Genomic DNA, 25,640 nt, shown 5'->3' on the forward strand with positions numbered 1-25,640 from the left:
GCAGGGAAGCTGGAAGTACCTTCACTAAAAACGCCGGGACAACAACGCTCCACACGTCCCAGACTCTGCTCCCTTCTGGCTCCAAAACTATGGAATGAACTTCCCATTGCAGTCAGAACTACAGACTCACTCCCAATCTAAACTATGGAATGAACTTCCCATTGCAGTCAGAACTACAGACTCACTCCCAATCTAAACGATGGAATGATCTTCCCATTGCAGTCAGAACTACAGACTCACTCCCAATCTAAACTATGGAATGAACTTCCCATTGCAGTCAGAACTACAGACTCACTCCCAATCTAAACTAGTATGGAATGAACTTCCCATTGCAGTCAGAACTACAGACTCACTCCCAATCTAAACGATGGAATGAACTTCCCATTGCAGTCAGAACTACAGACTCACTCCCAATCTAAACTATGGAATGAACTTCCCATTGCAGTCAGAACTACAGACTCACTCCCAATCTACACTATGGAATGAACTTCCCATTGCAGTCAGAACTACAGACTCACTCCCAATCTACTATTCCTACACACACACACACATACACACACACACACACACACACACACACACAGACACAGACACACACACACACACAGGGCGTTGGTACTCACGGTCTTCCAGGCTGGTGTTGGACCCGGAGCGTTGGAGGTCCTGGGAGGACAGGAGGGACAGGTCTGAGTGGGACGGGCTGTCCTCGTCCTCTGGGTCCGGAGACTGTTGCATCATCTCCTCGATCTCCTCCAGCACCTACGGGACACGCACACGAACACACACACGCACACGAACACACGCACACACACACGAACACACGCACGAACACACACACGAACACACACACGCACGCACACACGCACCAATTCTGAGTCAGGCCTCGATTTGAACCCTGTAAGTGCCAGCAAAGCACCGTAACCCATTCTGACCTGAGATCAGATTCTACAAAATGTTCTTCTACATCCTGACAGTTTTCTGAAAAAGCTTATGTTTCTATGTCAGACGTCGTTCTTCTATAAAAATAAAAAAAACAGCAGACCTAGATCTAGATCTGCTATTGTTCGATAGCTAAAGCACGACGTGCTGAGGCTACGAGCTCGTAGAGCGTGCGTGTGTGTGTGTGTGTGTGTGTGTGTGCGTGTGTGTGCGTGTGTGTGTGTGTGTGTGCGTGTGTGTGTGTGTGCGTGTGTGCGTGCCTCACCTGCTCGGCGGTGAACAGAGGCTCATCGTTGCTGACGTTGAAGGACACGATGATGGAGTGCATGTCCATCTGGTCCCTCAGGTCCTCGTCTTCAGACAGGTCCAGAGACTGGTCCTCCAGAGTCTGTCCCACCACCAGGGGGACGGAGGACGGACAGACAGACAGACAGACAGACAGACAGACAGACAGACAGACAGACAGACAGACAGACAGACAGACAGACAGACAGACAGACAGACAGACAGACACGTTAGGGCGTGTACTGTGATCCTGGGCTCTACACACACTCCGCCAACCTGGGGAGAGCAACGGACTTAACTCATGCTCCCTTCATGCCCGAGTGTCCAAGTTGCTCCTGTACACCTGACAGGGGGGAGTTTCCCTGGTTGGACGTAGCGCGTGGAAGGAACACGTTATTCCACCCTTCTAGACCAGGGGCAGACTGGCGGGGCCAGGCTACACCCGCCCCTCTAGACCAGAAAGCACGCTGGCGGGGCCAGGCTACACCCGCCCCTCTAGACCAGGGGCAGACTGGCTGGGCCAGGCTACACCCGCCCCTCTAGACCAGGGGCAGACTGGCTGGGCCAGGCTACAGTTTTACAAGTAAAACTTGTAAAATATAACACGATGTTCCCATCGTGTTATATTTTGTAACATGATGGGAGTTGAAAATTTTGTAACTGTGTTTTTGTATTGAATACTTTATTATTCATTCACGGAAACTAAATGAAAACTAAGCTATGATGACTAAAACTAAGACTAAATATACTGACAATTTAGTCAACACATAAAAACTAGACTAACATGTTAGGAAGGGACTAGTGGACAAGAGATCCACTATAAGTCAGACCGGCTATTTTCAGCTAGTGTATAAGATCAGTCATTTCGACGGCATCAAGGCCCGCTAAAATACATGTTTGTGTGAGTGCGTGTGCGTGTGTGTGTGTGTGTGTGTGTGTGCGCGTGTGTGTGTGTGTGTGCGTGTGTGCGTGTGTGTGTGTGCACGTACCTCGTGCCTCCTCAGCTGCAGCGCGTCGAGGGTTAAGCTGCGTGTGTGCGAAGTCTTCCAGTCCACCGGCATCACGTTGCCATAGTTATCGGTCAGCGCGTTCCACACCCTGGGGACAGAACACAGGTCAGACGCAAGACATGGAGCGGAGCACAGGACAACACCCTGAGTGGGGAGAGACCAGGGGGGCAGTCAGACAGATATTTTGTGAAGCCACTAAGGAAATGAAAGTTCATATAATGGCCTGTTGTGGCGCTGTCTGTCATTGGACCCAGAAAAACCCATAGGCCCATAGAAGTCCATGTATTTGGGCCCAACTTCACCTAGACTGTATTACCTTAATAAACATGGTCATGAATACTTTCTGCTTCCAGTCACTAGTTTAAAGTCTCATTTCTTAATTAAAAAAATGACCATAAAGTCGCGTATGTTCTGAGGGGCGTGGCTACCGTTACAGTCTATGATAGGGATTCCCCTCCCACTCGAGGCAAAATAAAAACCAACGGAGAAGAAGGGGGGGGAAGTCCCGCCTCGTTGTCTGGGCCAGCCAATGGGCAGCTGGGACCAAAACGGATCTAGAAAGATGGCGACTTCCATTGCAAGGACTGACAGGCTTCATTTTACGTTCATGTTAGACCCGCGGAACGCTTTGTCCAAAAGTAAGCATTAGCGCTGAATGCCATCGATGCGCGTGTGTGCGTGTGAAATTCGGCTACCCGTCTAATTCTGGAGTCGTGACGTGTGGAACGCCATATTTGGTCAAGACTAACGTCATGTTTGATGAGGTCAGGTTTCAGTCAGCTTGACTTAAAAGCTGATTCCACAGAGTGTGAGGAGCATTAGTCAAAGAGAAGAGAGAGAGACGGACCATTAGATCACACATAGAAAGATAAACCCTTACAACTTAATATTCTGCTGTAATCACATCATAAACATTCCTGGATTGTATAAGACAGACATCACTGGTTGAAGACACCCCATGACCACTAGTTCAGAAACCTATAAGAGACCAAACGTATCTATCAATAGTTTTGTTTCTGAAATGGTTCGTCCGTTCAGGTATCATGAGTGGAAAGAAGAATATGAAGCAAAGACAGAGGCTGAAATCCAGACGATGATCCAGGAGAGAAGAGTGAAGATTCAGGAGGTCAAACTCTCAGTAGAGCTCAGCAGGAAGGATGCAGACACAGTGACAGCAGGCTGTGTGCAGGTCTTCACTGATCTGATCATCTGTGTTGAGAGAAGCCAGGCTGAGCTCATTGGTGTGATTGAAGAGAAGCAGAAAACAACAGAGAAACAGGCTGAAGGCTTCATCAAAGATCTGCAAAAGGAAATCACTCAGTTGGAGGAGAGAATCTCTGAGCTGAAACAGATCTCACAATCTGAAGACCACCTCCTCCAGAACTTCACCTCCATCAAGGCCCCTCCACCCACCAAGGACTGGACAAAGGTCAATGTCCATCAGTCTTCATGTGTGGAGACTGTGAGGACAGCTGTGGCTCAGCTGGAGAAGACACTCAGTCAAGAGATGATGAAGCTCTGTGATGTTGAGCTGAGGATGATCAAGAGATATGCAGTGAATGTGACCCTGGATCCTGATACAGCACATCCTCACCTCATCCTGTCTGACGATGGAAAACAAGTGAGTCATGGAAACATAACGAAGAATCTCCCAAAGAACAAAGAGAGATTTGATACATGTGCCTGTGTCTTAGGAAAACAAGAATTCTCCTCAGGAAGGTTTTACTTTGAGGTTCAGGTTAAAAGGAAGACTGAGTGGGATCTAGGAGTGGCCAGAGAGTCCATCAACAGGAAGGGAAACATCCCACTGACCCCCAACAATGGTTACTGGACTATATGGTTGAGGAATGGAAATGAGTACGAGGCTTGTGCTGCCCCTCTTGTCCTCCTCCCTGTTAGAGAGAAGCTCCAGACAGTGGGAGTGTTTGTGGATTATGAGGAGGGTCTGGTCTCCTTTTATGACGTGGAGACCAGAGTTCACGTCTACTCCTTCACTGGCTGCTCCTTCACTGAGAGACTATATCCATACTTCAGTCCCTGTCTTAATAATGGTGGTACAAACTCTGCTCCTCTGATCATCTCTCCTGTCAACATGGACGCTGACCTCGGTGAGGACGAAGGGAACATGTTCCCTCCAACTACAAAATGATAAGAGAAAACATGAATAAATTATGCATATATATTTCATAAATGGATAATTGCCAGTAAGACAACGGTACAAGTGAGGAAAACCGGGGAGGGAGAACAACCACACACACGTACACATTACAATTTACAATGTGGGCATTTATGAGACGCTCTTAATCCAGAGCGATTTACAAGAACAAAAAGCATGGCGATACATCACATACATAAAAAGTAGTTATCATGAAACATGCGTATGGTATGAACGTAACAGTGGAGTATCTACATATATAATGAAACTATACATATAAACTATACATTAGGGTGCATCAAAATTCAATGCAAAATATTTAACGACAAAATATCAATCTGTTCTTTTGGAATTATGTTCCAATGGCTATAAAAAAAGTTTGCAAAGTTTGGGGAAAATTCATTCAGATTTACAGGTCCAACGCAGCATGTCAAATTTGAATAAAAGTGCCATTTTCGGTACTTTTTGGACTCCCATTTTCTATTATGATAACATGTCCATTTATCAAGATTACAACAAATAGTTTTTGAGAAGATGTTTTTGGAATAAACATTACATTTTCATTGAAATCATCACTCAATGTTTGAAAATGGAGTCTTAGGAGCTCTTTACACGAGGATGGTGTTCATAAAAAACGGCAAAATAAAGTATCGTTTGCTGCTGTCATTTAGACGAGAACCGTGTTCACAGGAGGTGAAAACGCAACGAAGTGAAACCACCTCCCAGAGTGGAAATCTTTTAGAACGCCGTTTCCTATGGTCTCCATATAAACAGGCAAAACGGTGGATCCGCAAAACTTGTGACATCATGGCTTACGTCAGCTCTGGTCGGCTCGCCCCGTGTCCTATACGTTTTTACATGGTGTCATAGGCATGCGTCAGTTGCTAGGGGAAACGAACAACAACAACCATGTCGGATAGTCCGGTTTGCTGGAGGTGTGATGAGGACGCGACGTTTGTTTACTTTCCGTGTAGAAGAAGAACGGAAGTAGTTCTGCACATGCGTGACTTATGTCTATGGTTTATATAAGCGCTGCGTCACACGGACCCCACAAGGACACGCGCCACCTAGCGACCTGGCATATATATGCATGCACTTTGTAGCGTGTTCATTCAAGTGTGCGTTCTCATGTAAATGGTCCAAAAAAATGAGAACGCAACGGGACTTTGACGTGTTATATGGAGATGGTCGCCGTCTAAAAGAGGCCTTAGTCCTTCACTGTGTTCATGTTCAACTGGCGCTTGCAGCAGCTAAGATTAGTCTGCTCACAGCAGGTAATGCTCAACTGCTTGCAGGACATCTGTAGATCTCGCTCACTCTTCGCTGCTGCCACAAACTGTCGTGAGTTTGACCCCATGCTCGGCGCAGTCATCGACAACGTTAAAGGAGAATTCCATACTAAAAGGCTTTCTTACCTTTCTTTGTAGTTGTTGCGTCCCCATCAAAGAGGTCCAGGTGTTATTTTGTGCAAAAGGTCCTTATTGGCTATTTCCCCTACCATAAGCCCTCAATGAATTGCATTGAATTGAATGGGATGTATGGGGTGTTGTGCTAATTCGCTTATTTCTATCTAAATAAGTAGTAAAGTGTGCCGCTTGGGTTATTATTTACATTATGAAGAGAGGATATATACAAAAGAATTATAATTTTGAGCGATGGAAATAAGCAAATTAGCACAACACCCCATAGCCCCATTCAATTCAATGCAATTCATTTAGGGCTTATGGTAGGGGAAATAGCCAATAAGGAGCTTTTGCACAAAATAACACCTGGACCTCTTTGGTGGGGACGTAACAACTACAAAGAAAGGTAAGAAAGCCTTTTAGTATGGAATTCTCCTTTAATAGCACGCACATTCACCACACCTGCCTGGAATGAATGCCAATCCTCTGGTCCTCTAACCTGACTTTGCCAGCTGGGGGCGGTATTGGGTAACCATGTTCCCCAACACCGCAACCATCTGGGATCTCTCAGGGAGTTCAGCTAACACCAATCCGTTCCGTACCGAACCAATCAGCGTGAGCTACGGGCGGGATATGTGCGAAACCGGATGTGAAGCTATACAGACACGTCAATATGATTGGTTGTGTTTGCACGCCCCACACGGTGATAGACAGACGGTCACATCCGATCATCTACCGAGTATCTTGAAAAAAAGGAACAGCCCCGTCATCGAATTTGCTTCCGCGATCCCAGATCCCAATAAGCTGTGAAACAAATTTGTGTAGCAAGCTTCTTGGATCTGGCAGCGTCAGGTTACTGGTCCTCTACATTGAGTGAGATGAATGCTGGATCGATCTGCAGCCGGTGAATACCGAACCAGCAGCCTGGGTTGACAATGTCGGCCAGCCTGGTGGTGGTCGGCGAGAGGACTGTAAACTTTGCCTTGCACCAGTGCCAAAAAGCGCACTGGTGTGGCTAGCATGCAGGGAAGATCATCTGGCTTGTGATCCAAGATGGCAATCCGCAAGTGTCCCACTGTGAGAACCACCGATCGGCAGGTGTCAATTTACAATTTACAATTTACAATTTAGGCATTTAGCAGACGCTCTTAATCCAGAGCGACTTACATCAAGCAAGAACAAAAGTGTCAGGTGTCAGAGACGATCAGTGGTTTAACCCATTCTGACCTGAGATCAGATTCATACGATTTGTCTACAAAGAAGCACTAAAAAAACTCAACTATACCCACCAATTACGTACCAGCAGCTTTACAGAAGAAGGTAGCTTATAATTAGCAGACATGGCAACAGTGGATGCAAAGGCTTATACTTAGCAGACATGGCAACAGTGGATGTAAAGGCTTATAATTAGCAGACATGGCAACAGTGGATGTAAAGGCTTATAATTAGCAGACATGGCAACAGTGGATGTAAAGGCTTATAATTAGCAGACATGGCAACAGTGGATGTAAAGGCACTGTGAGGCCATGTGTCAAAATGACTCTGCATCGCCACACGGACACACTCGTTCACACACACACACACACACACACACACACACACACACACACACTTTATATAACGTCCACATTTGTGGAGATTTCTCCCTGAGGCGCTCGGGCACAGTTTGATGGAGATGTTTCTAAGTAGGGCAAAAGGCTGGCACGCACGTGCACGCGCACACACACACACACACACACACACACACACACACACACTAGCAGTTGCTCCCTTGTTGGACAGAAGACTCATTAGTGAAGCCAGACAGACAGACAGACAGACAGACAGACAGGCAGACAAGACCGACAGGCAGGCAGACAGACCCAAACCGCACCAATGATTCACCACAGCAACTCATTGCAACCAAACAGTTGCGACTAGTTGCAACCGTCATCTTGAGACTGCAACTTGTTCCTGTTCGCAGATGACTCAGCACTGCTGGTCTCGGACAGGAACAAACTGCAGGTTGAAAAGACCCTCAGCTCTGAACTCGGTAGAATCTGCACCTGGCTCGCTGATAACAAACTATCCTTACACCTGGGGAAAAACTGAATCCATTCTCTTTGGATCTAATAGTAATCTCAGCAAGGCAAATGGCTTCTTGGTTAGAGTTGGTGACAATGTTATCACACGTAAAGATGACATTACCTACCTATTGGTTCCATCCTGGAGGCTAATCTTTCCAGTGATAAAATGGCCACCAACGTAATCAAAAAAGTCAACTAAAGAACAAGATTCCTTTACAGGATCTCCTCACTGGTCAACAAAATCACCTTGAAGACCTTAACAGGAGCCCTCGTACAAGGTTTCTTTGACTATGCATGCACCTCTTGGTACCACAGCACCTCAAAGGCACTCTGGGCGGAAACCCCTTTTGGTGTTTTAAGCATTATTTATTAATATAGCTATTGAAAAATAGCAGATCTACAAGCTCATACGAGCTTGTAGATCTGCTATTTTTGAAAAATCTGGAAAATGTGTTGGAAATCTTTGAATATATATTCCTTAAGAGGGAATGTTTTTAACTCAAATCTTTGCTTCTGGGGGGGGGGGGGTCTAAAAGTGAGAAAAGCGTATTTTTCATTTCACTACGTCTTTAATGTTAACGAAGTCCACAACCCACAACACCAGAGGGAGTGCAACAAACCATGTACAACCCAGATTCGGCACAAACAAGGGACTAAATTATTTTCGCTCCTATGCCACCAATAATAATAATAATAATATCTCAAACTTATATAGCGCTTTTCTGAGGACTTAAAGACGCTTTACATGGGGGGTCTTTACAGAGAACTACACAAATAAAAACAACTTGAATTGAAAAAAATAAATAATCACTAGAAGCTAAAAAAAACCATTAAAAGACAGTGAAAAGGGTTAGCTAGAGAAGCCAAGGCAATGTTACTAAAATGTGGAAAGCAAAATGTGGAACGCCCTACCAACAGTCATTAATTAAGACATGCAAATCCCTTGACTCCTTCAAAACCGCTCTCAAAGGGCACCTACGGACGGCTGCAATTAGAAACTGGCCTCTGTAAAATCTGAATCCCCCCCCACCGCCCCCCCCTTTTTCCCCTCACTGTATATGTTTATTTTCCATTTTTACCTCCTTTATGATGAATTCCCGTTCTGTTCTTTGACTATAATAGAAGTGTCTATTTGTACTTAAAATATATTTGTATTTTATTTAATCAGATAATAGCTGTTAGTGTTTATCGGTTATTCATTTCTTAAGTTATAGTCCAAAGTTATATTCAGAATGAATGCTTTGATCATGTAAACAATTGAGGAATAGTTTATACTCGTTTTCAGGTTCCATGTAATTTGGGTATGAATCTCTGTTCGGAATGAATTAATTAATTCTGAATACATTGTGTGCATGTAACTGAGGTCAGTGAGTCTGTGGAGCACTTCCGCTACATGGTCGCTTGGGCTGTGACGTCACCGACGCATCCCGTGCGTTCTTTTTAGAGTAGCCCAGCTGCCCATAGAGTTAGCCTCCTGTAATGCTAACGTCGCTAACTTTCAAGGTTCAAAGTTAAACCTTCTCCAGCCTCAGTCAGTCTAGTATAAACCAGTGCTTTTCTCACACATTTATCATCATGTCAAGGACCCCCCATGGCCGCGGACCCCCCATTTGAAGAGATTCCATGCCAGGGACCCCCTAATACAACAGCATATTTAATGTCAACACGACATCTCGTCAAGGTTTTTGGTCATCAGTCTGTCTCAACCGATCAATATCCAAAACAAAACAAAACACGTCTACATGTTGATGTTCCGTGAGGACCCCCGTGGACCACCTAGACCCCCGTAGACACCCCCACGGACCCCCTGGTGGACCCCACGGACCCCCACTTTAAGCACAAAGTTAGCCCTAAGTCACAACATACAGATTTGTCAACAGTCTGTGACTATCAAAAACTAAACGTATTCTATTGAAACTGTTCCTCGTGTTGCTGGGGACCCCCGTGGAGCCCCTGGCGGGCCCCGCGGACCCCCAGTTCAAGGCAACAAAGTGTCTAAAAATTAAGACTCGCACAATAAGTTAGAAGTCACAACAAACAAACAACAACAGCCAGACATGCAGTCACTCAGTACAGAGACAGGAGGACACGTAGCCTCTTTCTAAAGGGGTCCCCGAAAGGGGCTACGGCCGACGAGGGGACCCCGTAGAACGAGACCCCCTCCCCCTCCTGTCCGTGGACCCCCTGGCGGGCCCCACGGACCCCCCACTGTAAGCAACAAAGAGTCTAAATGAAGTCACGACCACCTACCCGTCGTGTCTGAGGAGCCCGTCCTCCGTGAAGGGCTGGACGGGCGCCATGCTGTCCGTGGCGGCGCCGTAGTCCCCGAAGCACGCTCCCAGCTGCCGGTCGAAGCCCTGGACCAGCTCCTCCACGGACCTGAAGCTGTGGTCCTGGTCCTCCATGGACCTGAAGCTGTGGTCCTGGTCCTCACAGGACGACATGAAGCTGTGGTCCTCCTCCTCCGGGTCCGACGAGGCGTCCTCTTCGTGCGGCGCCGCCGGAGGAGGGTCTCTGGCCGCGGCGTGGTGGTTGGAGTTGAGCCGGTCCTCCTCCGCCTCGTCCTCCTCCGAGACCTCCTCCGACGCCTTGAACTCGTTGAAGTCCTGCCAGTCCTCGTCGAAGTGGGCCAGCGGAGCCGCCATGTCTGTCTGTCTGTCTGTCTGACCGCAGGGCTAAAAGGAAGGGGTTCGGACCCACCGGACAGGACAGGACAGGACAGGACAGGGGGTTGGCAGCCTGTTCTCCCCCCGCAGACGGTGCTCTGTTCTGGGCAGACACAACCTGGAGGAGTCGGTCCGACTGACTGACTGAACTGACTGGAGGAGGAGGAGGCTGGAAACGCTGGACTGGATCCGAAGGGGCTGGAGGAGGCTGTGAAACTGTGGACTGGATTTCACAGTCCGGGCTGTGAAAACCTGGAGTGGATAAGCTGCGGAGGTGGAGCGGAGGAGGCTCAGGTGAAACTGTAGACCAGGCAGGGGTTCCCAAACTGCGGCGCGTGTAGCCCTTGTGGTGCGCGAGCGCCCTCTATAGGGGGTGCGTGACATGACATTTTTGACTATATATAGTTGTGTATATTGTCTCTAAATGTTTTGATGAATTGAAAATGGTGGGCCCCCTATTGTAAACAAGTGTAATGCTTTATGAGTTCATGGTGTCGTCCACTCACAGTTGACAGTTTTTGTATTGAATGTACTGTAATTCTGCAAACTGTTAATAAATCAATCAATCAAAAAAGCGCAATGGGCGGTTTCATGGTGTTTCTTCGCCACCCATGTTATTGTGTAGGCCCACACTTTTTAGACTTGAGAGCTACTTTCAAAATGACCCGCTCAACCAGATTTACCCACCAAAAATATATAGTATCACATTGCTGAAAGTATTTACATATTAGACAAATGCACTTTTTTCCCTTTTTTGTACTACTGATGTTTGTGCAAAACATTATTGCAACTAGGACTATTGCATTGTGGGTTTGAGCTGTCCTTTTGTATGTCAATCCAATGAAGTCACCTGGATTCAAGTGACAGATGCCAAATATTGTTTATTTATTTAATTTAAATTGTATATTTTAGGGGCATCATGTCATGTGGTCTACCTGCACAGCCTGTGTGATCTACCGGTAGATCACGATCTACCTTTTGGGCACCCCTGGTGTAGGCCTACTGAATGAACTGTAGCATGCTAGCTACTGGTGTCATCTCAGACAGCAAGGTCAGCTTGCTGCAGTGAGAGTTTGTTATGTCTCTGTTAGTTACGTCATTATAGGATCCAGCTATATCTGTCCTGTGTGTATAATAAAATAAGTCTTGTGAACCTTTTAGCGTGATACTGTCTATAGTCCATATGGCCCCTCCTCGAGTGTATTGTACCTGATTGTATCTCTAGAGTTAGAAAACACATGTTAGCACTCATATTAAAGCTTAGAATGGTGAACAGATTCATATAGCCATTAGGATATTTACAAGCCTTATTTTAAATTGCTTAGACGTGTGTGTGTGTGTGTGTGTGTGCGCACACTGCATTAAAAGGCCTTTTAAGCATACATGGACGTTTTGTGGAAGTAAAATAACCATTCCAATCAAATCCCCATATTTGAGTTATGCAGAAAAGTGGTTTCATTGGTCTCTGCACAAAGTAAGGTTTCAAAAGTTGATCATATATTTGTTGTCACAATTTGCGTGTGGCAATATATAGGGGTGCATGTATGCAATGCATGATATCTACTGTACCACTAAGCTGCTATAGTCTGCGATGGTTATCATACAAAAAATGTGAAGTAGAGATGTACAACTATAGTAAAAATATTCAAACAAGAATAAAGGTTTATGATGTCATGCACATTATTAATGTCTGCTGTCATTGGATAAAAAAATAATCTGTTGATCACATCAATGGTTCTTTATAGTTTAGTGGCAGCCCTGTTGTTTTTATTATTGATTACCGTTTTAATTATTTAATTATTGCACAGAATACCTCCATGAATGATATACAATCATGCTACATTATTTGTCTAATCATGTTTGTTTGTTACTACAGTATAGGCTACAGTCAGTGGATTTCAACCCATTTCATATCGAGGCCCATTGTTCAGAAAATGAGCCACGGACGGACCACCATTTCATGACCTTTAGCCTCCCGCACCAAAGACTAAGGACAGACAGCTCTCACCCCCTATACCGGGAATACGAATTCCTGCCATCCGGCCAATGGTTAAAGACCCCTGTTACTAAAACCAACAGGTACAAATTCTCATTCATACCTACCTCCATCCGAGCCATTAACAAGGGAAGTAGGAGGAGGTAGATGTAGTTACACTCGATGCACTTTAGCCCTGGTTGCACTTTATATTTAATGTAACATCGTGTGATAATGTATACGTATGTCTGTTGTTCTGTATGTTGTACTGTTTGTAATGTCTCTGAGCTTTTTTATCTGCTGTAAAACGAAGTGCCCAGTTTGGGACATATGAATAAACTTGACCTTGACCTTGACCTTGTGTCCACAAAGTCCATGCTGTAATGATGTGGTCACTGGTTACTGGTAGCCTACCATAGGGAGAGATAACAGGCGTTGATGAAAATAACAATTCTTCTAGATTCTCTAATTGTGTAGACTTATTGTATAATTGCGCTGCTCTTCCCATAGATTCCTCATTCCAGAGACCCCTAACACAAAAACATAATTATGGAGAAGCAGTCTTTAGCTATACTATATGCCCCAGGCTGTGCTGTGGAACAGCCTGCCAAGGTATAGCTACGGTTCTCTGAATCTGTGGACATTTTTTAAAACCAAATCTTAAGACACACGTAGGCTCTTTAGCATCGCTTTTACTTAGATCATTGCATGTCTGTTTCCACTGCACTTTGAACTGCACTCGCTGTCTGAAATGTGTTATATAAATAAAGACAACATGGCAAGGCCATTCCATGTTGTTGTTGACATTATCCATACACTGTACAATAATAGCTACACACACACACACACTCAATGCTGTACTGAGGTTTAACACCAGGTGGTGCCAGTAAATCATTTAGATGTTTAGATAGCCTTGAAAGGTATAGATTATACAGTGGACTATTAATCTGTACCAATAGTAGTAACTACACACATTATTATATATTTTTTAGTCCTATACACAGGTTGAATGTGTCTTTAGTTCAATGTTTGTTTAGTAAACGCCATTGACAACGGAGGGAACATTTACGTCATATTGACTCCTTATTGTTAACGTGTTTAATGTTTGCGTTGGCACTGTTTGTTTTACATCACCTAATCAACATGAGTTAGACTTTAATATGTTAGCGCCCCTCACTTCACACGGGTGTGATTGCAAAATATTGCTGCTATTAGGTTAAAAAAAAAGCTTTATACCCTGTAGAAAACACAGCTGTTTACAAAATGCTGTACCTCCTCCCACTGCAGCGTAAACATATCAAATGCCAATATGCCAATTTAAAGCACAGCTCAAGACCCACTTCTCTAAGTTGTTATTCATGTCCTCGCTGTATTGCATTACTTACTGCTATTCTTGTTTAATGTTTAAATGCCTTGCTTTTCATTTATTTCTTTCTCTATTGAAAGAAACTTCCATGGACTACAGCTTTTTCCTTTTTTTTTCCAAAACCCTGAATGCTTTATTGAAAATATGCTCATATACATAACACTTCTCCTACACGATACAAAACAGTACAATCACTTTATGTAAATAACACATTAAACGCGCGCACGCACGCGCACACGCGCGCACGCACGCGCACACCCCCCCCCCCCCCCCCCCCCCCCCCCAACCCTAAAAACTCTTTAGAGATGTTAGGTTAAGCCCTTATCACCCCCCTGTTGCAGACATACAGACAGACAGACAGACAGACATAATCATTATGCCACCAGTGGGTGTGAACCACAAGCTTGTTTGTGTGGTTGTTTTAAGTGAAAAGCAAATTTGTGTGGCACATTTAAGAGATTTCAGGTCAAATTACACAGACATGCGAGAAGCAGAATTTCACATGAAGCTATAACTGTTTTAAAGGCGAGAGGGGGGGGTGGACATATTATAGTTCAAACCCGATTCATTGGTGGGCAACACTCATATTGGCCTACGTGGGACACATGGGTGTAAAGGCTCATACATAGTCTGGGTTTTCGGTGGTGGGGTGACCACCGAATAGGTAGGTCAGCTCACCACCGGAGCGGTGGTCAGCTCACCACCGGAGCGGTGGTCAGCTCACCACCGGAGCGGTGGTCACCTCACCACCGGAAATCCAGACTATGAATGGGCCTGTACTGTCCCACCATGGTCCCTGTCCCGTGTCCACTTTGCCCCAGACCTCCAAGGGACTTCCAGGCTCTGGAACTCAAGGACCAAATTAAACCTTTTCTATCCCAAAACAGTGCCTCGTCCAGAACGCGTCAAGCCCCCCCCCATGGACTGACTGTGCATATTCACTTTATACTATATAAATATAATTATTCACTTTGTAGGAACAGTTGTGGTTGAAGTGGAGGAACGACAGAAGAAGGAAAAACAATAGGATAAAAAAAAAGTAAAATTGTCCAAAACAACGTAATCTGCAAAGGGAATAATAGTAATAATAATAATAATAAAAAGCTTAATAAATGAGGAGTCCAGTTGACTGGTTATATTTTAATATGATAATACAGGGGTAGAGGGGGGGTCAACCGAGAAAAAAAAAAAGGATAATGAGAAAAAAAACAAAAAAAATAATAAAGTAACAAAAAAGTTCAATAAAAACCAAGACAGAAAAGCATTCATTTTTTAAACATTTTTTTTTTTGTTTCTTTTCTTTGTTTTTATCAGTTTATCAAATAGTCGTTACATAACCCTGAAAAAAGGGAGAGAGAGAGCTTTGAACGGTGTGTGTACGTGTGTGTGTGTGTGTGCGCGCGCACGGACCACTGGTTGCACTCAACAACATGGCGCTGTGTGTGCGTGTGTGTGTGTGCACGGTTCACGTCTCAAGCTTGGGGGGGGGGGGGAGTTTCAGGTCCATTTATTTTGGGGCGGGAACCACTTGTGGCGTTAGCATTATGCTATGCTTTAGCTATTGAAAAATAGCAGATCTACAAGCTCATAGCGCGCCACTCGTCTGCTATTTTTTGAAAAATCGTGAAAATGAGGCACAAATCTTCAGAGCGAACATTTTATTTATTTTTCGACGTCGGGGCCTAAATGGGGTTAAATGATAAGATAGGGACCTAAAGGGACCCAGTATAGGGTCCATTTGGGTTCCATTTGTACACTCTCAGAGTTCAATTAACTTTGATTGTTAATTAATATAAAGTGGGGGTCCCAGTAATCAGAGGTCCGTCCGTTTAACCTAATGCATGTCAAACCGCACATGTAAAAAAATCTCTTCTCTTATGGTGGGGGTCCCTGGGAGGGGTGGGGTCCGCGGGGCTAATTGGGGTCAAATTGGGGGTCCTCCTTGACATGAAAAAGTTTGAGAACCGCTGTCGTCACAGAGGATTGGTGAGTGTGTGTGTGTGTGTGTGTGTGTGTGTGTGTGTGTGTGTGTGAGTGTGTGTGTGTGTGTGTGAGTGTGAGTGTGTGTGTGTGTGAGTGTGTGTGTGTGTGTGTGAGTGTGTGAGTGTGTGTGTGTGTGTGTGAGTGTGAGTGTGTGTGTGTGTGAGTGTGTGTGTGTGTGTGTGAGTGTGAGTGTGTGTGTGTGTGAGTGTGTGTGTGTGTGAGTGTGTGTGTGTGTGTGTGAGTGTGTGTGTGTGTGAGTGTGTGTGTGTGTGTGTGTGAGTGTGTGTGTGTGAGTGTGTGTGTGTGTGTGTGTGTGTGTGTGTGTGTGTGTGGGCGCGGTAACTTAACCCATTCTGGTGTTAGCATCATGTTATGCTTTAGCTATTGAAAAACAGCAGATCTACAAGCTTGTAGGTCTGCTATTTTTGAAAAAAATCGAAGAACGACTGACATTTTTATAGAATCTGATCTCAGGTCAGAATGGGTTAAAATCAGACCATAGTGTGTGTCCTGCAGTGGAAACCTCGTATAGAATCTGATCTCAGGTCAGAATGGGTTAAGCGTTAACGTAGACCGCGCGCCGTCTCTGGGGCGACGTGTCGCGATGGAGGTTTCGACCTATCAGAATCACACCTCCTAAAAGTGGACCAATCACCGACTCACGAAAACGACCCCCCTTCCCCCCCCCCCCTTTACCACAGGTTCCAAATACACTTCATTCAAATGTAGCTTTTCTTTAAAAAACATATTTCACCCCCCTCTCCCCCTCAAGAACGTATTAAATCCAAAACTCTCAGTGCCACCTGAACGCTATGTCATGTATATGTGTGTGTGTGTGTGTGTGTGTGTGTGTTTATATATATATATAAAAAAAACTATTTTTAATGTAAAATAAAAGCCTCAGATTAAAAAAAAAAACAGACGTTTCTTTCTTTTCTTTTACAAAATGGCTCTCCAGTAATTCTTTGTTCCACAGACAGAGGGCGCTGCGGGGCTTTAGATGACTTAGAACGGCTTTTAAAATCCTCTTTACAATTTCAATGTGAAGGGGGGGGGGGCGGGCATGAATCTTCTGCTGGTGAGAACGCACGCGCAACCACGCACATGCGCGCGCACACACACACACACACACACACACACACACACACCTTGGGGAGGGGGGCTACGAGGGGGTCCCTATCTGTCTCAGTCAGATTAACGTCCATGACATTGGATCATTTTACAGTAGATTGGGGGGATTGGGGGTCCCTGGCAGGTCTGCAGGTACACAGCTCCTGGGGGTCCGTGGCTGACATGGGGGTCCCTGGGGGTCCCTGGCTGACATGGGGGTCCCTGGGGGTCCGTGGCTGACATGGGGGTCCCTGGCAGGGAAACGTCTGAGGACCGCTGGGTTAATAATCCCTCATCCTTCTCCGTCGTGTAGGCAGATGTAATAGAATTGTGCGGTAGCTTAGCTTAGCTAGCTTGATTGGGGTTGGGGGGGGTGGGGGAGGGGGTATTACAGACTGTTGTTGATTCGCAACATCTGTGTTCTGGTTTGTTAAATTTAGGGGCGGGGCTAAAAAGAGAAAACATTGATGTATTTTCCTAATAAAAAAAGAGGAAAAAATGTATAATTCTTATTCCTCTTCTTCACACTAAAGCTTTCCACGGGAACGACTACCGTACAATCCAGACTACCGTATACTCCAGACTACCGTATACTCCAGACTACCGTATACTCCAGACTACCGTATACTCCAGACTACCGTATACTCCAGACTACCGTATACTCCAGACTACCGTACAATCCAGACTACCGTATACTCCAGACTACCGTATACTCCAGACTACCGTATACTCCAGACTACCGTACTCCAGACTACCGTATACTCCAGACTACCGTATACTCCAGACTACCGTACTCCAGACTACCGTACTCCATACTACCGTATAATCCAGACTACCGTATACTCCAGACTACCGTATACTCCAGACTACCGTATACTCCAGACTACGGTATTCCAGACTACCGTACTGCATGCTAAAGATTCACCTGCTAAATGAGGATAAACGCTAAGACTACCATAATGAAAAACTAAACAAAAACTTTTTTTTTTTTAGCATAGCCATTTTGTGTTCATTGTCAGTTGGTCGGTCAGGGTTTAGGGGTTTTTAAAAATAGAAAAAAAATCTGCCTTTCGTTTCCGACAACCAGGAGTAGTGCGAAGAAGGATCGTGGAGCGAGGGGCGTTGCGTTGCGACGTCGCCTGAACCAATCAAATAACCAATAAATAGTAGCTTGTAGATTCTCAACCAATGAAGGTGTTTGGGGGTTGTCGCTCGCGGTACGTCGGGACAGTCTGGTTGGACTAAACACGTATTCTAAATGAGAGATGATGTCATCGTTGGCTCGCTCACATCGCTGGCAGTGCGGACGAGATACGGAGGAGTTTCCAGACCCAACGCAGGGGGAGATGTCTGGGTGAGAGATAGCGTTGGATTGAAGGAGAAAGGCCGGCGCGTCTCTGGGTGAAAGACCATTCTGGCCGGGAACCCATTCTGGTGTTAGCATCATGTTATGCTTTAGCTATTGAAAAATAGCAGATCTACAAGCTCATAGCGTGCCACCGAGTGGCGCGCTACGAGCTTGTAGGTCTGCTATTTTTGAAAAATCAAAGAACGACTGACATTTTTTAGAATCTGATCTCGGGTCAGAATGGGTTAATCAGACCCAGTGTGTGTCCAGTGGAAACCTCGTATGAATCTGATCTCAGGTCAGAATGGGTTAAGGCCGGCCGTAGCGTGTCTCTCTCTCTGGGTGAAAGACCTGCTTAAGGCCGGCCGTAGCGCGTCTCTCTCTCTGGGTGAAAGACCTGCTTAAGGCCGGCCGTAGCGCGTCTCTCTCTGGGTGAAAGATCTGCTTATTAAGGCCGGCCGTAGCTCGTCTCTCTCTGGGTGAAAGACCTGCTTATTAAGGCCGGCCGTAGCGCGTCTCTCTCTGGGTGAAAGACCTGCTTATTAAGGCCGGCCGTAGCGCGTCTCTCTCTCTGGGTGAAAGACCTGCTTTTTAAGGCCGGCCGTAGCGTGTCTCTCTCTGGGTGAAAGACCTGCTTAAGGCCGGCCGTAGCGCGTCTCTCTCTGGGTGAAAGACCTGCTTATTAAGGCCGGCCGTAGCGCGTCTCTCTCTGGGTGAAAGACCTGCTTTTTTGTGTGCGTTTTCTTTTTAGGGACCAGGATGATTTTGTTTCATCGTCTTCAGCGTGTTCCTCGTCACCACCGTTTAGTTTTTTCTCTTCGGATTTTTGTCTAGTCAGTCATGAGACTCTCTCCCTCTCTCGCACACGCACACACACACACACACACATGCGCGCAGACACAAGCGCGCGCACACACACACACACACACACACACTTCGGGTTTTCTCTCTTGTCTTGGTGGCTTAATATATATATATATATATATATATATATTTAAAAAAAGAAATGATTTGTTGTTATAGGTCTTCTTGTGGGTTGGTTGTTGAATTCCTTTGTTTGTTTGTTGGTTTGTTTGTTTGTTGTGGACGTTGTTGTGGCGCTTGTTGTGATCAGAGAGGAGAGGAGAGGAGAGGAGAGGAGAGGCGGTCATCTCCAGCGCTCACCATCAACTGTCCATGTTACTACAGCTCTCTGTCGGGGACAAAAGGTCACAGTCGTCATTACCATAATAAAAATAAAAAATAAAACAGTTGACAAAAAACATGCAGTAATCCTGGTCTCTAAACTGCCTCCCCCTGGCCAGCCGGGGCGCCTGATGGAGGGGAAAGGAACTGGTTGGAATAACGTGTTCCTTCCACGCGCTACGTCCAACCAGGGAAACTCCCCCCTGTCAGGTGTAAAGGAGCAACTTGGACACTCAGGCATGAAGGAAGCATGAGTTCAAGTCCGTTGCTCTCCCCTTGTCCCCCATATATGGGGACTAGGTTGGTCTCCCCTTGTCCCCCATATATGGGGACTAGGTTGGTCTCTCCTTGTCCCCCATATATGAGGACTAGGTTGGTCTCTCCTTGTCCCCCATATATGGGGACTAGGTTGGTCTCCCCTTGTCCCCCATATATGGGGACTAGGTTGGTCTCCCCTTGTCCCCCATATATGGGGACTAGGTTGGTCTCCCCTTGTCCCCCATATATGGGGACTAGGTTGGTCTCCCCTTGTCCCCCATATATGGGGACTAGGTTGCTCTCCCCTTGTCCCCCATATATGGGGACTATGTTGGTGGAGGGTGTGTAGAGCCCAGGATCACATTAGATGATTGACACAGGGGGTGAAAAATGGGTTACAAAATCATAGGATAAAAAAATAATAATAAATAAAAAAAGAAAAACAGTTGAAGAACCACTAGGCCCGTCTGTCACAATCATCGCCTAATTACTCATTTGAGAAAGTCACAATGAGCGACAGAGCAGCTGACGACACTACAGCAGAGTGTAGAGGTAAAGCATCGTGTTATACTTTAGCTATTGGAAAAATAGCAGACCTAGAGGCTCATAGCGCGGCTACGAGCTTGTAGATCTGCTATTTTATTTTTTTCATCTTTAAAATGTGGCCAAATCTTTTGAATATGTATTCTTTCAGAGCGAAAGTTTTTTAACTCAAATCTTTGTGTCTGGTTGGGGGGTGGGGGGGGGGGTCCCTGGAACTACATATTGTTAGATGGGGGGGTCGGGCGGCCAAATACATATATTTTTGGGGGAATTTGATTTGATCATCTTTATTTTGAAACCTTCAGGAAAAACAGTCAAATAAGATAATAATAAAAAAATATATATATATATACTGTATATATAACCACAATGCATGTATATTTATTTTTTGAATGAAATAAGAAAATTATAATGACAACAATGTGATCATTGATCTTGCACCTGAAGTTCAAAAAGTAGTAGGAAGAAGTAAAAAACGATTTACTCCTACCCCCTTCTTAAATATTCACCAATAAGTAACTACAATAATCATATAATCCAAGTGTTACTGCATCCATACATACATACATACACACACACACACACACACACACACACACACACACACACACACACACACATTTAGGTATGCGGTCTAGCCTAACTTGGACTCAGGGGGGTGGACGCCTCTGCCTTGCATAGTCCCCAGTGAATAGGCATTTTGCCCTTCACTGGTAACCCTATTTTGGAGTAGTTTTAAATAAATTAAGGTATGGTGGGCTGGGCTTTTTACAAAAAAGCCCCCCTTTTAAATACTACACACATACATACATACATACATACTTATCTACATGCATACATTTCAGAAGTTTTAGCAGTTTTTAAGGACCCACTTTTAGGCCAGTGCACCAGAGCAAACTCTTGCCTTTTTTAAAACCCTACCCATTTTAACCAAATACATACATACACACACACGTACATGCATATGTAAGAACAATAATTAAGTAAGCAAGTATAGCCCGAGACAATCAATGTGCCTCATCCTCCACTCTGTAATAGTTAAGTATGTCATTTTCATACATCCTCTTAAAGGAGAATTCCATGCTAGAAGTCTTTCTTACCTTTCTTTGTAGTCGTTACGTCCCCACCAAAGAGGTCCAGGTGTTTTTTTTGTGCAAAAGCTCCTTATTGGCTATTTCCCCTACCATAAGCTCTCAATGAATTGCATTGAATGGAATGGGAATTGAATGGGGCTATGGGGTGTTGTGCTAATTCGCTTATTTCCATCGAAATAAGTAGTAAAGTGTGCCGCTTGGGATATTATTTACATTATGAAGAGAGGATATATACAAAGAAATTATAATTTTGAGCGATGGAAATAAGCGAATTAGCACAACACCCCATAGCCCCATTCAATTCAATGCAATTCATTTAGGGCTTACGGTAGGGGAAACAGCCAAAAATGAGCTTTTGCACAAAATAACACCTGGACCTCTTTGGTTGGGGACGTAACGACTACAAAGAAAGGTAAGAAAGCCTTTTAGTATGGAATTCTCTCCTCTTAAAACTGTACAATGTCGGTGCTTTGTTTGAGTTCCACAGCCAGACCATTCCACACATTGACCCCATATAGTATGATTCTAGTGTTATGTAAATGATCCAGAAGAACCTTTAGCAGAGCGGTCCTCGGACTCACCGTTGAGGGGGTCGGTCTCCGTGGAGTGCAGGAAGGGGGCGGGGCCCCAGACGCGCACCGTGCCGTCGTCAGACGCTGACGCCATGAGGCCGGGGATGGCGGGGTTCCACGAGACACAGTTGACGGTGCGCGTGTGGCCCGTCAGCTCGGCGATGGGCAGCTCGCTGCGCCGATGCCAGATGTACACCTTGTGGTCTGAGGGGGTAATTACAAACATTATCAACGTGGCTATGATTCAGGACGCTCATCTGCTTCATTGTATTTTTTAAGTGGTGCAACCACTTCTACAACCAGCTCGCAATGTCCGTGTACCTGTTTGTTTGTGTACGTCAATGAGCACGAGAATGAGCACGAGTGGTGTGCGCATGCGTGCGCGTGCACCACTGGTGTGCGCACGCACCCGCACCCGTGTGTGGATGTTGTTGCTACATAAATAGCGTCAATGCTAGCGAGCTAAAATATAGCCATCCTTGCTCTAGAAAGCACCAATGTTTCCATCTAGACCACCGGATTATCAGCAAAAACCTCCGAAAATCGCGCTAATGGACCAAACCATGGAGAGCTCCGTAGATTAGGAGTTATTCAGCTTTTAGAGAGGGGAGTTGCACCACTTGGTTCACACAGGTGTGATTTTTATATGAACGTCGTATAAAAGCATATAAGTATATAGGTAAGATGGCCGCCACGTAGCGGCGTTGCTCTCCATTGGCCGGAATGCAGGTGAGCCATCTAGTGTCTATCTTATATATATTGTGCAGCGACGCTCCCCGTCTAACCTGACAGAGCTTGAGAGGATCTGCAGGGAAGAAGGGGGAAAATACCCCAAATTCAAGTGTGCCAAGCTTGTAGCATCATTCCCAAAAAGTCTTAAGGCTGTAATTGCTGCCAAAGGTGCCTCAATTTAGTACTAAGTCAAGAGTGTGAATACTTATGTACATGTATGTGTTTTTTCAGTTTCTTATTTTTTATAATTTAACTAAATATTTGAGAAGACTTTTTTCACTTCATCATTATGGGGTGTTGTGTGTAGATTAATTATCCATGTTGACGCTGACTTCACATCATTGTGATTTATTAACTCATTAAGTACCTTCACTGCCGCTGGCGATGAAGTCTTCGTTGTGTCCTCCGAAGCAGGAGTGGATGGTGTAGAAGCCCTGGGTCACGCCCTGGTACTTCCTCACCAGAACCCGGTCCTGGAGGTCCCACAGATGGACTCCCTGTCAGGGCAGGGTGGGGGACACCAGGTTACAACGTGTACATTTAAGGCCTATTCATAGTCTGGATTTCCGGTGGTGAGGTGACCACCGCTCCGGTGGTGAGGTGACCACCGCTCCGGTGGTGAGGTGACCACCGCTCCGGTGGTAAGGTGACCACCGCTCCGGTGGTAAGGTGACCACCGCTCCGGTGGTGAGCTGACCACCGGTCATGATTTTTTCATGATTTTTTTTCATGATTTTTCAAAAATCGAAGAACGACTGACATAGAAACATAGCTTTTTCAGAAAACTGTCAGAACATGAATTCATGCACAGCACAGAGAAGACATCCAATAGCTCACCTGAGTTGCTACATTTAACAAAGCTAATCGTCCGTTCTTTGAAACAGTGAAAGACATGATAGGGTGGTCCTCTTGAACTCTGAAAAGACACAAGAAAACACAACATGGGTCAGTCACTGTGGCCCGCTGAGGGAGACCACCTCGGGGGGGGGGACCCACAATCACAATCAGAAGCGTTTTCATAACAGACGAGTAGGATATAAAGGCAGCCTGAAAGGCAAGCATTTGCATATGCAGTGGCTCAGGGGTAGTGTTTCTGGATGCCAGTTGGAACCCTGTGGGCTCCCCCAGAGTTCTCAGACTCACATGTTCCTGTCCGTGAGGTCCTCGAAGTTGTATCCGCGGATGCGTTGGTGCGTGTCCGACGCCAGAACCGTCCGCCCGTCGTTCAGACACCACAGACACTGCACCCGCACCCCCTCCCACGAGTCCAGGAGGTTCCCGTCCAGATCCTAGAAGATATAACAGATTAGATCCACTGAACCCACACCCCCTCCCACTGCACCCGCACCCCCTCCCACGAGTCCAGGAGGTTCCCGTCCAGATCCTAGAAGATATAACAGATTAGATCCACTGAACCCACACCCCCTCCCACTGCACCCGCACCCCCTCCCACGAGTCCAGGAGGTTCCCGTCCAGATCCTAGAAGATATAACAGATTAGATCCACTGAACCCACACCCCCTCCCACTGCACCCGCACCCCCTCCCACGAGTCCAGGAGGTTCCCGTCCAGATCCTAGAAGATATAACAGATTAGATCCACTGAACCCACACCCCCTCCCACTGCACCCGCACCCCCTCCCACGAGTCCAGGAGGTTCCCGTCCAGATCCTACAAGACATCCAATCCACTTTATTTATAAAGAACATTTTTATACAACAAGGTTGAAACAAAGTGCTGTACACAAAGAAATACTAAAAAAGCAACAACAACAGTACATAAACAGGGCAACATAAGGACACAATGCAGTGGAAGCAGCAACTCTTAATCAGTATGTTCAAATGCCAAGGAGTACAAGTGAGTTTTCAGACGTGATTTAAACACAGACAAGGACTGAGAAGCTCTGACATGAGGTGGAAGTTCATTCCACAGTGTAGACGCTACAACGGGAAATGACCCATTCCCCCCCGGGCGGGATTTCAGCTTTGATTTAAGGATCTTGAGAAGTGACTGGTCAGTCGACCTCAGGGCCCTTGTCGATACTTTGGGAGCTACAAGTTCCGAAATATAGACTGGTGCCGCGACCCATTTACAGACTTAAAAGCACAAACATTAAAATCTTAAACTGGATCCTGTAGCGCACAGGAAGCCAGTGTAGGGAGGCAAGGATCTTGAAGATGTGATAATAGATGTGACAACAGATTAGTGTGGTGTGGTCCACCGTACCCGAACCCCCTCCCACTGCACCCCCTCCCCCGCCCACTGCACCCCCTCGTTTTCATGATAAGGGCCATTATCTATTCATGGTTTGAGCCACGGACCACCATATGACGACATTTAGCCTCAGACCCTAAACTAAAGCATATTTTTTTTACATTTAGCAGACGCTCTTAATCCAGAGCGACTTTTGTCCACAATGATCCCATGCTGTGGGACATTGATGTGGTTTCACAGGAGAGATAACGAGAGGCAAACGTTGATCAATATAACAATTCTTCTACATTCTCTAATTACTGTAGACCATTTGTAAATCAAGTAATTTGCAGATGTTCAAAATCTATTAAGGGTCCATAATGGTTACCAACATCATTTAGCTGGGGATTTTGTAGTTGAATCTACAGAGGCTTAAAATAAATAAATAACATAAAACGTCTCTAAACTGTTGTTTACATGTTGGTACACAAGACCAAACCTTGGCTCCACCCCCACCATGGTCAATAACACACACACACACGCGCACACGCACACACACACACACACACACACACACACACACACGGTAAACAGCATGACCTTATAGGTTCAGTGGGTTCATGGCAGAGACACATGAATAGGGGGAGGAGTCTGGGATCTATTCTTCAGCGCACTGTGTGTGTGTGTGTGTGTGTGTGTGTGTGTGTGTGTGTGTGTGTGTGTGTGTGTGTGTGTGTGTGTGTGTGTGTGTGTGTGTGT

The 25,640-nt window shown here is 45.6% G+C and overlaps 3 protein-coding genes across 4 annotated transcripts in view; 1 reads left to right on the plus strand and 2 right to left on the minus strand.

The window, feature by feature from the left end:
• Positions 1 to 10,647, minus strand: part of fez2b (fasciculation and elongation protein zeta 2b) — a 37,547-nt gene extending 26,900 nt beyond the window's left edge. For both annotated transcript variants that reach the window (XM_080791634.1, XM_080791633.1), the window contains exons 1-4: positions 10,109 to 10,647; positions 2,214 to 2,322; positions 1,205 to 1,327; positions 624 to 759 (exon numbers count right to left, since the gene is read on the minus strand). In XM_080791634.1, the coding sequence (XP_080647760.1) occupies positions 624 to 759; positions 1,205 to 1,327; positions 2,214 to 2,322; positions 10,109 to 10,503 (763 nt within the window). In that variant the 5' untranslated portion in view covers positions 10,504 to 10,647. The remainder of the gene's footprint in view (positions 1 to 623; positions 760 to 1,204; positions 1,328 to 2,213; positions 2,323 to 10,108) is intronic.
• LOC308334103 (pyrin-like) lies at positions 3,256 to 4,383 on the plus strand (the record flags this gene model as incomplete). Its single annotated transcript, XM_080790691.1, has 1 exon — positions 3,256 to 4,383. One exon carries the CDS (start codon positions 3,256 to 3,258, stop codon positions 4,381 to 4,383), a length of 1,128 nt encoding a protein of 375 aa, XP_080646817.1.
• Positions 10,648 to 14,990: 4,343 nt separating the features above from the next.
• LOC308333733 (WD repeat-containing protein 26) overlaps positions 14,991 to 25,640 on the minus strand; it is a 32,049-nt gene continuing 21,399 nt past the window's right edge. Inside the window, exons 9-13 of the mRNA XM_080790201.1 lie at positions 23,834 to 23,979; positions 23,528 to 23,606; positions 23,058 to 23,187; positions 21,968 to 22,162; positions 14,991 to 19,498 (exon numbers count right to left, since the gene is read on the minus strand). Coding sequence (XP_080646327.1) covers positions 19,473 to 19,498; positions 21,968 to 22,162; positions 23,058 to 23,187; positions 23,528 to 23,606; positions 23,834 to 23,979 — 576 coding nt within the window. The 3' untranslated portion in view covers positions 14,991 to 19,472. The remainder of the gene's footprint in view (positions 19,499 to 21,967; positions 22,163 to 23,057; positions 23,188 to 23,527; positions 23,607 to 23,833; positions 23,980 to 25,640) is intronic.

The sequence above is a fragment of the Protomyctophum bolini genome (assembly GCF_963924005.1).
Source record: "Protomyctophum bolini genome assembly, chromosome: 19".
NCBI classification, from domain to species: Eukaryota; Metazoa; Chordata; class Actinopteri; order Myctophiformes; family Myctophidae; genus Protomyctophum; species Protomyctophum bolini.